General features: G+C 40.6%; 1 protein-coding gene across 4 annotated transcripts in view; it reads right to left on the bottom strand.

Annotated features, from left to right (window-relative positions):
• The window catches only part of LRCH2 (leucine rich repeats and calponin homology domain containing 2), a 45873-nt gene extending 33561 nt beyond the window's left edge, over positions 1–12312 (bottom strand). For 2 of the 4 annotated variants that reach the window (XM_054075233.1, XM_054075234.1), the window contains exon 1: positions 11984–12312. In XM_054075233.1, coding sequence (XP_053931208.1) covers positions 11984–12245 — 262 coding nt within the window. In that variant the 5' untranslated portion in view covers positions 12246–12312. The remainder of the gene's footprint in view (positions 1–11983) is intronic. The other 2 variants (XM_054075235.1, XM_054075236.1) reach the window with 1 other exon arrangement.
• Positions 12313–12895: the final 583 nt, after the last annotated feature.

Raw genomic sequence — 12895 nt, 5'->3', positions numbered from 1 at the left:
TGTTTGCTTCCTTGTGCCTATAATATACAAAATTTGTGAGCTACCTGACTGTCACACTATTTCTAGGAAACATTCTCAAGCATCACAAAATCCTCCTTTAGATCAGGGCATCCACGGCTGATGGTGAATTCTGCAAAGTCTAGCTGTAAGAGGTGGAACAAGAAAGAGTTAGGTTGCAGGACAGGCACTCTTAAAGAATGGAATGAAAAAGTGTAATCAAGTTAGCTAGAACTAAACATCCCAAATAAAATTAAAGAGCTTACTAAAAATTTTAGCATAGCTTGAGAAAGATTTCACATCAACGAGGTTTGTTTTCTGTTTTCCACCAGTTTTCAAAACATTATAGAAAAATGGCAACTGTCACATGAAAGAACATTCTGCCAAATAGTTTTTAGGCTAAATAAAGGCCCTCTTATTCTAATATTCAGCAGAGGGGGATAACCCTGCACAGAAGTGATACACACAATTTCATTGCCAGCACAGTTCTATAATCTCCACCACATGATGAAGAGTCTTTGATACAAACCCATTCTGAAGACATCAGCTCTAAGGCTCTTCCTGATCTTGTTTTATCAGCAGCTGGAAAGATAATTGAAGGCTAGTACAAAGATCTTGTCACACAATACAAATGACAGAATCTCACTCTACTGACAATGATCCAAAGAGCAATACTGTGGCTCATATCTGAACTGGAAGATTGCAGAGCACCACAAAAATTCTGCTGCTGTGTGTGCATCCAGCCACACCCCAGCAGCTTCACATCTTGGAAAGACACAGGTTAAAAAAAAGAAAAAACAGCTTTGCAGAAGCTCTGCAGAAATAAATCCCAGAGGTGGGCCAGACAACAACTAAAGTATGCACCAACTCTGCTCTGCACCAGGAGCAGAGTGGATCAGGACTGTAGGGGTCAAACAGGCAATGCAAAACCAGCTGTGGTTTCTAGCCTGGACTGACAAAAATCATATTACCACAGTCTGGTTGAAGCCCCTTATTGTAACCTTGTACAAAATCCAAACTATTTCACATTAGAAAGAAAAAAAAGATATGGTGAAATTGGTATACATTGCTGCATACTGAAATTATATCCATTATCTGTCAATAATAAAAAAGGAAAGTAAAGAGATGGAAGGTAGTATGTCTTCTCTTCCAAGCAATTTTTCATTCATTGCAAAACAGTATTAGAATAGCCCCAGGGGTTCAGATCTTTCTAAAGACAGATTCAAGTATGTATTTTTTTCCAAAACATTTCTATATCAAGTCTCCTTACACCTTTTTAGAAACAAGTGATGATAGAATTTTTCAGAGTTGATAAAGAATTTCTACTCCAGAAATGCTTTCACAATGAGCAAAAAAATTATGAGTTCATCTATTATGCTAAATAAAATGTAGATGTGAAGCTTATACAATGTAGGTACTTTTTGAAGACTAACCCAATGTATGACTGAGAAAAGAGAAGGAAACTTCTAGAATAGAGTGGCGCTCTGTAAACAAGACAGAATCAAAATGGAAGCACACTGCTGGTACTTAAAATGAGAATAGTTCTGTAATGGTTAACAGACTGAAGAAGCAAGGAAACCTGCTAAATGCAGAACTGCAGATTATTTTAGATGACAACTCTGCTAGAAGCGAGATTATAGGAATTCTTTGCTTAACCAGTTTAGACTGGAAAACTCTAAATTGGGGGTTTCATGTGAAGACTAAGTAAAAGACATTATCCATGACTGCTCATGAATTACAGAGTATTTCAACTCGCAGAAACAAAAGGGAGAAGCACACCATTACTAAGGTTAAATTTAAAAGGGGAACTACAAAAATATTAAGAAGTTGGTTGCAGCTTAGTTTCTTTTTAAAAGAAAAAGTAAAGTCTCTACTGACTGTAAGTCAATGGTTAACAGACAATATATTAAAAGTTCAAAACAAAAGACTCTTAGGAAATTGAAGTTTGGGGGGGAAGCTATTAGAAGTAAGAAGGTACCTTGTACAAATTTAAGCCATGATCAAAAGGAAAAACAAAAGGCTCAAGCTGTCAAGTTACAGCACTGTGCAATAAGGTAGTCAAATAATATTAATATCATGTTTGTCTTGTTGCACTTTTCCCTAAGCATTCATTACTGCTTACTATCAGAGGCACGTTGCTTGAACAGACAGGTCTTTTATTTGAACCAGTACAATCATCTTTATAGTCACAGTTTGCATACACTACTTGTTGAATTCGAGATTAGTTGGGCAATGTCCACTTGAACCTCATCTTGATATTATAACATTCATAAAAATATGCCGATCCATTATATTGGTGGAGTGGTTTTGCTTGCTCAAAGTATTCAAAAATTTTATTTAGAAACTAGATCAAAAAGAAAACAACAACCTACTCTTCCACCCAAACCCAGATCTGCTCTCCTAATTTTAATATCAGGCTTAGCAACGTCAGCTTAAGATCAGTAAATTCAAATAGCACTTTTGAATACCTGCCACCTCCTGAATCCAGATCTGGGTTTGGGGGGCCAGTTTTTCTAGTAATGCTTTAGCTGAATGTAAGCCAACAAACATCTAAGCACAACAGTAACTATATAATTAGTCCTACAGAAGTCAATAAGCATATAAAATTAAAAGGTTGCAAAAGAAAGCATTGAGCAATTAAAATATGTCCAAATGTAGAACAATTGAGCATACTGATATAAACAGCAACTACTTCAGCTGCAAAACTGACTAAAAGTTTTTAGAATTACCTTGCAAAGAATATTCGAGACATACAACAGAATAATTTCTGCATGTAACTATGTATTCCACATACAAATATATATTTGTTCTCCAACATCAAGAGCAATGGTGAGGGTCTACGCAGAAACTGAGCACCATTAGCTCTTATGCACAATAAGGAAACATAAACCTGTCACACCCTCAAAGCTCTCAGGAAACTAAGTTGACCAACGTACCTCCCCTGTCACAAACAACATTAAATGGATTTAAAGTCTACTGTTAGAAGTTTACATAGCAATATTTAATTGATTTTTATCTGTTGTGTATACTCCTAAGTAAAACAGGAGCCTGGTCTGTCTTCATCTAATCCTTGTGGTTGCTAGATATTTTAACTGACATCAAAATGACACGGAATAGACAAAACCTCAGAACTGGTTCATAAGCCCCATAAGCATAATTATGGAATTAAAATCAGCAGGATGCACACTCTGCAGCACAGTCTTCCCACAGAAAGGAACCATCTTTTTCAACAGAAGACACAGACAACTTGTTATGAAGTCACACCTGAGTGTTGAACACTGATGATGTTTCACTTTCAAAAAATATCAGGCACTTATATACGAAATCTTATTTTCTACAAGTATTTCATGCCACGTAAAAGATCACTCTCCAAATATTTTTCATATGACTTTGTCATAGTTGAAATTTAATTCCAAATCACCTGGAATATTACCTGTAAAACCTATACCTAGGAAAACTCCCTCGAACCAATGAAACTTTTAGAAGAGTATAAACATTTTTAATCTGAGCACAGAGTCACTGTGCAAAGAGCAAATTACTTAGTTCCTACAGAAGCAAAAGATAATTTTAAGAAATAAGCTATTTTTGTCTCCCTGCTCAGAAAGCCTTACTTTAGAAACTGTACAGTTAGAATTTTCACATATTAATAAACTTCCATGTTCTTCACAGAACTTCATCTTCACTTCACGATTAATATTGCAGTAGCTTATGATTTAAAAAAATGCATTTTCAGCAATGTTACATGGGCAGCTAGCTCTACTTCAGCGTTTCCAGTGTTGCTTCCTATTTATCCTAAGCACAATTTGGTGTATTTGGTGTATTTAATTAGTAACTCATAAGTTAATACGCTGACATTTCAAAACGGAGATTCACCCAGCCACATTACTCAAAGCATATGCGCATGCGTGAGAATTTTTCAGTATAAGAGGAGATTATACAGAATAGGTTTCATCAGCCTTGAATATACAACTGAGCACACAATTGGTTTTTATTATTTTCAATAAAAAAATGGGGCTCCAAAGGAAGTTATTAAGTAACAGGTTAAAAAGATTATTATTAGCTTTCAATAGAGAATCCTGGGCTAGATACATCTTTTGTATCAATACAGTTATGTCCAACTTACATACTAGAAAAATATTTTTCTAATATATAGTTTTATATAAACATAATTTAACATATTATTTCTGATTATATAGTATATAATCCTATGTGTAACTATGATCAAAGCGACTGAACATAAATAAGGACCAGCACCTCTTCCCAGGCACCTACTATGCCAGGGAACATACTGGGAGACAGCAAAAAAAGATAAAATGAACCCTTTGCAAGCGATATGACAGTAATTTGACAGTACCAAAAATAATAGGGAGCAGTTTCTGAAACTGAAAGGAGAAAGAACACTGATACAGAGTTCCAGCTTTTATGCAGTGACAAAATTGCAATATGCATGGATCAGAAACTCATGGTTTCCAAGCAAGTTCAGAAAAAGTATAAAGGCAGTTATTTCTTGCCACCAATGTGACCTTTGTTTAATTGCCAGAGAGATGAAAAAGCCTTCCAGAGAGATGAATTACTCTGGCCAGCTTAACAGCTTTCAGGGCATGTTCAATCACTTATTTAGTCTTAACACATGCAATGTCTCTTTATACGCTGCTACAGTGAAACACAGTGTACTGGACCTAGTAATGGGAGTAACCTTGTTTCTCATAGCAATACACCATCAAATATTTTAGCACAGAGCAGCACCACACTACAGAGAAGCTAACGATCTCTTCATGCTGCTTCTCAGTTTCATACGCCTCTGCTTGTGTTACTTTGAGCTCTTTAAAAGAAGAAAACCAATCTCCAACACTGTAGGTGGCTACAAACAGCTCTTACTTTCAACTAGGTGTTTGACAGAGCATAGAATAGCTTCTATATTTGGGAAAGAGTTATTACAAAGAGATACTACAAAGAGGTGTTTGGGTTCTAAACCCAATAACTGAAGAGCTGGGAAATACCTACTTTATGGTTATCCATGTCATTAATTTTAGTTACATAGTCTGTGCAGTTAAAGTGACAAACAAAGAAACTGTACACAACCACATAATTAAGATTTCTCACCAAGTACAGAGGGAAGGTTGTACAGGCCACCATAAACTGTATTTTACAGATTATGAGTTCTTGGCTTTTCAAACTGAAGAGCACTACCAAAGAAAAAAATCCTTTGGAAAAAAAATGCTGTTAATACTTCAGGGTCTTATAAAAAGCATCCCATCAGACTGAAACAAAGTTCTTCCATGTGAAATACATGTTTCTGTAACTGCAATAGACATCTCTCACAGAGTTCCACTAGTGGGGAGGAGGGCTGAGATCCAGCGCACAGTCTCTGAAATCAACGTAGCCTTGATTGAACCCACTGGTCCAGCCCACCCTCATTGAACTTAAGTCTCCTAGTCTACACTGGACACCTCTACATTGAACATGTCTAAATTGGCAGTTCAAGTAATTCATGTTTCTAACGTACGTAATCTCCACACGCCATGTGTTGGTTCAGATGCACGAGAGGTTCTTCATAAAATCTGCACTCATGAAAAACTCAACTAGAAGTTCCAACCTAAAGGCTAGAACAACTGCGGAGCACATCAGTGCTGACCTGCTGCACATCAACGCAGGCATGAAACCAACAGACTAATTCGAGGAATTCCTTACCATATTATCACACCCAGGCATTTCCAACAGAAGACAGCACACTGCTCCAAATCCCAAATACGTGTGTTCAGTTATTTCAGTATAGTATGATTAAAATGAAAAGTAAAGAACACACAATGAAGAAGGGGGAATCATTACTCAGATTGGCATACAAATGGGTAAACTGGCACACCAACTGGATATCCAGTCAGAGGACATTATTACATGTCAAGGATTATTGTCCTCTCCACTTCTTAAGGCATCTTGTCACCACCTATCTTTTGTGGTCTGAAATGGCAAGCGGCAAACCCCACAGGAAGCTTATCTGTTTCCCTAAACAACGCATCACTTCAGTATTTAGTCTAAAGTATAATTGTTAAAACAGCTTCCCCTGAGAAAGAGTGAAATGTGGTTTCCTGACACGTAAGAAAGACTTATTAAGCTTATTAATTATTACAGCACAAGGTCTCTTCCTCCCACTTAAACTGGCCATTACTCAAAGGTTTAATTCTGTAAATTTCTTTTTTTTTTTTTGGTTTTGAAATTTTTAAATGCCAAGTTTCCGTTTCAGATTATTTTAACTCTTTCACAGAAAAGTAATATAAAGGGAAGTAATCATCACTGATAAGTGAAGCAAAATCTGTTGAGAATTACCCAAAATGCACACAACTCTCAAGTAAAGCTTTGTACGTTAGTCTCTGTATGCTCAGTTCTTTATATCCAAGGCCCTTGCCCAGAAGAGCTTACAATCTAAGCAGAAGTGAGGCAGAAACAAAAAGGCTGCAACTAATCAACTGTAATCAGTGCTTACTAGATTACTTATCTTTTGTGCTGACAAAATTTCTTTACACTGGATAAACTAAGGCAAAACATTTTTAAAACAAGCTAGACCTCTGGAAGACAGAGAACACTGGAAAACAAGGCAAGTGAAGTAAGAGCAAAGCAGAAAAAAACCCTGAAGAAAGTGGGTGAATTGACAGTCTGTGAGCTGAGAATAAACAGGGTCTAGTAACAACTACAGCATGTTCTCTTGGGACATGAAGGACACTGGTGCAGCATCTGTTCTTATTCGCTGGTGCCTCCCACTGACTCTGTCTCACTCATGCCAGACCTCATGGCAGCATTAAGAATGGCTGTAGCCACCTCTGTTAGCTTAAAATAAGTATGTAGTATCACCTATTACTGCATGTAATGATTTGAAGTGGACAGTGACATAAACCTTTTAGTTCTAGGTCAGTTTTTAATATATCAAGTTCCTGTCCACTTCATACTGGTTACACCTATAGAAACAGTGGTAAAGTGACAAATTGAAGTAGATGTTTGTTTTAATACACAGATGGTCAGCAATTTGCTCATTGTGAGTCACATCTGCTGGTCAGTAGCTACAAACAGGCCTGAGATGCAGGGTTCCTTCCAAGTCTTTTAACTACAAAAACCTTATTTGAAAAGCCTTACATTCACATTTCAGAACATGTTAGTGATAATCATGTCTGCCAAGCAACAAAATATTCTAGCTCTGTAACAGACAATAAGACTCCAAATGAGGTATTCTTTACAAACAAACAAAAAAAAAACTGAAAAAGCAAAGGCTAATCTATTTTTCTATTACACAATGTTTTGCAACACAATTCATGATCTAAATACATTTGTTCCCTCCTCAAATTATACGCAACAAAGCAAAAATACGTATCACAAAGTTTTATCAAAAGCAGAAATACCTCAAATGTTAAATATTTTTTGATATTCCATGGCACAAAAATAGTCAACGTGACAGTAAATTTACTTTTCATGGATGGAGAAAACAAAAAGTCAAGAAAATCACACACTGCACATTTCTTGTAGGTCAGTATTTGCAATAAGGCTCTAACATGGAAGCGTTTTTTTAAGACTATATTAAAATATTAGTGGTGTCCTTCATAATGCAATCCTTTTATGCAGGTGAATTAATAATCAACCACTTTAACTTCAACTCACTGAACTGAGACCTTCCCTAACCTGTCTATAATATCAAGTACTCTTAACAAGTATTCTTATTACTGACCTTCAGCAAGAAGCCCTCAGACAATATACACAACTCATTTTCCCTTAGCCCAAACCCCAGAGGTGCTAAGAAACCACTACATGAATTTCCATAATTACCTGCTTATAAACTGTGTCTCTTCCAGATTTGGCATCTGATGTATTTCTGAGCACAGACACTATTCCTTCCCTCCAAAAAACCCACATCATCTGAGTTTCATTTTTTATTGAAATTTGAAGACGTGATTACTGAAGGACCACATTCTTCAAGATGTTTGATTTCTAGAACGCAACCTAGATTTAGGATACACATCATATACAATTATTTTCTTAAACTGAAAATTGAATTCGGTGTTGCTATTCAGTTACCTGCCATCACTTTAATCAACATTGGTACCGCTAACAAAAATAACTGTATTCAAATAGAAGAATATAAATAGTTTAGAAGTATATATTGTAAAGCAGAGGAAGAGTATTATAGATTATCATTCTTATGCAATTCTTATGCAATTCACACTCGAAGCAGTAGGTTTTGTTGGTTTTAATGCATAATCACATGAATGAGGATATCCCTTTAGAAGGGCCAGAAATATGATGTAAAAAAAAATCAGCCATGCAAGCAATGCTAGGCAATGGTACCTTAAATGACAAGTGTGTCTCTTCCCCTCCCACCCGCTCAGCAGACACATGCAGGAATCACCCTGTGGGAACTCTGCCTGTGATGCCAAGGCTGTTATCGGCCATGACAGAAGGGCTTTGATTCCAAAGTCATATTGGGAATACACTAGTGTTATTTCTCAGCTATATAAGGCAGCAGCAGGTGGTCAGAAAGGACATATTTTGAAGTTAATGTATTTACAGGTAATCATTCACCTACTTTTAATTGCTTGGAAGTGCCCTCAGAATTAAAAATGGGGAATCAAGTTTGGTGTGATGAAGTCATAAACGAGTAACCCTGATGGCACCACTATACTTTTCCAGAGCAAACAGATTGTGTTTTGAGCTGTGAGCCTTTCATATTTATGAAATTCACCTTTTAAGTGCTCACAAAAGAGGAAAATTGTGAAAGGCACAGGTTGATTTAGTTCAGCATGTCAATATAGCACAGAAACCTATCTTTAAAAAAAAAAAACACTAAAACAAAACAGAAAACACACAAGTCTTCAGCTAAGCAGACGGTGATTACATTGATGTGCTATCCTCAATTACTTAACTGCCAGGGGGGCTATGTTGCTCATGCAGTGAGAAGCAAAATTAAACATGTTAATAAAATGACTGGAATAGTCAATGTACCTCTTGATAGCTCACAACCTACAATTTTTTTTTTCCAGAAGTTCATTTAACAGCAGCACAAAATCCATTTGAACGGCCAAAAGACAAATTCAGGGAAATAAAGTAAGGCTTTTTTTGGCCAAAGAGTGCAATAGCAATTCGTGGTTAAAAAAAAGATATGACAAAAATAAGGTCGGAGCTAAACACATTGTCATTATGCTTTTAGCTCAGTAATAATTTTTGTCATATAATTTATGAAGTCAAAACCATGCTACAGTATTTGCAAATTATGTACTGGCAAGCCATTACATAAGTCAGATGCAAAATACAGCCAGACCTGAAACAAAAAATCCCAGGGTATTTTTGATAAATCTAAAATTTTTATTTCACAGTATTAATTTGTAAATCAGTGCTACATTAAATCAAGATTGTTAAGACACGGTACTTGCATAGACCTATTTAAGTTTTTTACAGCAGAGCGCAAGACTGCCCTAAAACACTTCCACACAATCTCTCAAAATGAAAATTCAATCCTAATTGTAGTGACTATGCTGTACTACATCCTAAAAGATAAGAAAAAGATCACTGCAGACAGCTTTCACTCAAATATGTTGAGATTAAAACTAAAACAAAAACCCCAAAAATTAAACCTGAAATGCAATTAGTAATAATTAGAAGCAAATACAAATCATGGATCCTTGATGCACCTACTTAAGTATACAGAAATCTTTTTAATAATAGATGGCCTATATATACAATGCTTCATTTCTAAGGCTTTAGGCATTGAATATTTATACACAGAAGTGACCTACTATGTTGCTGAACACAATTTTATGCTACTACAAGGAAAAAGAGCTATTATTTCATGGAACCTATTATTTTAATCTTGTGCTTCCATTATGAAATAACAAAATCGCTTTTCCTCATCCCTATTCTGCATTGCACGTAGGTATGCATCACAGGTCAGGAAAAAAAGCTAATAATCCACAAATCATTAGCAGACATGACACTGGATACAGAAATTGGATTTTAAAATCAGCCCTTCACAAACTCTACACCCTACACAACCTAATATATCGCAGAAGAATGAGTACATCATTATTTAACCCTCTGCACAAATGCAGCCCACAACAAAGAGCAACAGAATGAGTATTTGATAGAGCAGGAGTACAGGATTGTCAGAGATGGATAAGGTACCACAATGGGAAGCCTCATATTCAAAACAATAAGCCAGCTATTCATAACCCATAGGGAAAGAAAAGCCCCAAAGCAAAACAAAAAAAAAACAAGGAACGAATTCACCCAAACAAGATTTGGGAAAGCCACTGCTACTTGTGAACAAAAGATGCTAGTCCTCTCATTAATATTTTGTTCTAGCACATTACTCAAAATGATCCATTTTCAGCAACTACTCCAGCAGCAAATAGATCCAGAAGCACATCAGGGATGCACCAAAATGTAAGAGAATGCCCACGGAAAATGGAGTTTTGATTTCTAGGAACTGTATAGAAAAACGTCTCCAAGTTTAATTCATCTAAAAGCCTGAATAAATCTAGGCTCATACTGATGATCGCTAAGCATCTACCAACACGGTGAATGCATTAAGCTCTGTACGCTGCTCATGTACACTCTAGATGCACACACATCCCTCTCGCTTGCACTTGTAACCATCTTCCTGTGGAGCTAGGAAGGACCGACAGGAATCCCCTGGGTAATAAAGCTTTGATGCAAGGGATTTGACACCCTTGAAGGTACAAACCAACCACAGCAAGGTGCTATTATTCCCCAGAGAGTGAAGGGAACACTTCCCCTCGTCTTGCACACACTCCCAGGCACTGTGTGCAAGTCCTCATCCTCATGACATGTACAGACACACATAACACAACGCCAAATTCCCTGTGAATACCCTTGCACAAACATAGAAGGCATAATCCTTCCCTTGCTGCACAAGCACACACAGGTGGGAACCCCTGCCCTGGTGGGCACCCCACATACATCCTCCAAGCAGGAATGTTCCCCCCACAAGCACACAGCATAAGCAACCCTGCAATGCACCCCACCACTGCACAGCCCCGATCCTCCAGACCCTCCAAGCCCACTGTATGCAGGGGCAGCCCTCTCATCATCCCACCCCACCACTGTCCCCCATTGCCCTCACGCAACAAGGGTCTTTCCTCCTCCCCAGTGCCACCACACCTGCCTCCATATGCACTCCCAGACCCTCACTGACACCATACCAGCTCTCACAGTGCATCTTCCCCGCTGAGGGAAGCCATTGACACTAAGGTCTTGGAGTGTGTCCAGAGAAGAACAACGAAACTGGTGATGGGGTTGGAGAACAAGCCTTACGAGGAGCAGCTGATGGAACCGGGGTTGGTTACTCTACCTAGAAAAAAGGAGGCTGACGCGAGACCTTATCACTGTCTACAACTACCTGAAAGGAGGTAGGTTGTAGAGAGGTGGGTGCTGGTCTCTTCTCCCAAGTGATAGTGAAAGGATGAGAGGAAATGGCCAGGGAACATTCAGATTAGACTTTAGGATAAATTTCTTCACTGAAGGGGTTATTGGGCACTGGAACAGGCCACCCCAGGGGGTGGCTGAATTACCATCCCTGGAGATATTTAAGAGACGGCCATATGAAGTGCTAGGGATATGATTGAGCAGCAGATAGGTATGGTGGGACTCGATGATCTCAAAGGGCTTTTCCAAATCTAGTGATTCTATGAGTCCCCATTAACACCACAGCACCTACCTCCTTCTTCTCACCTGCCCCCATCCCAGCTGCCATCCCAGCGCATCCCCTGCCACCTCCTCCCTAGGGGACACCCCAGGCCCCCAAGTGCCACCAGACCCACCCCCCCAAGACCCTCCTGTGTCACCACAGAGGCCCCTTCGCTCCATCCCCCTGTTGCCAGCGCAGCAGGGCCCCACACGTCCCCACCGCAGGGCCCTCGCTGCTCGCCCCCAGCTGCCACCATAGTGGGGACACTCCCCCCCTGGGCAGTAGCTCCCTGTCGCCCCTCACCTGCTTGCGTGGTGTCGCTGAGGTCGTAGCCGCTGCCGGGGAAGTCGCGCAGCTTCCTCCCGCTGAGGCAGAGGATGCCCGAGCTGCCCGCCTCCTCTAGGGCCCGGTCCAGGCTGCGCACCGTGTGAGGCTGCGACAGAGTAGCCGCCGCCCCCCAGTGCGGCCCAGCTGAGAAGGAGAGAGTGAGGTGACCGGGGATCCCCAGTCCCCCTGCTCCGTTCCCGTTGCCGTTCCCGTTGCCGCCCCCCTGCCCCGCCGCCATCTTCGCGCGGCGCTGAGCAGCCCCACAATAACAACGGCCGGGGCCGCCCCGCAGCCACTGCGCAGGTGCCGACTGGCCCGCAGGGGCGGGGGTGGGGGCGCGGGAGTGAGGCGGAGGGGCCGTGGGCGGAGGGGGCGTGACTCCGCTGTCCCCTCCACCAATCAGCGGCGGCGAGGAGAGAGGGGGCGTGGTGCCTCAGACCCATTCACCAACCAGCGGCGGCGTGGAGAGAGGGGGCGTGGTTCAGCAGCCTCCTCCACCAATCAGCAGCGTCATATGACGAAGGGGCGTGGTTCCGCGATCTCCTCCACCAATCAGCGGCGGTGTGGAGGGAGGGGGCGTGGTTCCGAGAGCTCTTCCACCAATCAGCGGCAGTCTAGGAAGAAGGGGCGTGGCTCCCCAGGCCGTGCTGGCCAATGAGGCGCTGCGGGCAGCTGAGTGCCGCCTCCCGCGAGGCCGTGGCGGCAGCGGGTGGGCGCTGTCCCGATCCAGGTCGTTGTCCCGGTCCCACCGACATAGCAGGAAGCCTGAGAGCGGGGTGGCCCTGGCAGCTGATCGTGGGTCAGCGTGTTCCGAGGCGGAGGGCGTTCAGGGCAGGAGGTGATCCATAAAACAGAGATGACTTTTAAGTGAAATTAACAACAACCAAA

Source organism: Cuculus canorus, chromosome 10 (genome assembly GCF_017976375.1).
Source record: "Cuculus canorus isolate bCucCan1 chromosome 10, bCucCan1.pri, whole genome shotgun sequence".
In the NCBI taxonomy this organism is placed as follows: domain Eukaryota; kingdom Metazoa; phylum Chordata; class Aves; order Cuculiformes; family Cuculidae; genus Cuculus; species Cuculus canorus.
Note: the sequence above shows the minus strand (reverse complement) of the source record. Positions and strands in the feature narration are given on the sequence as shown.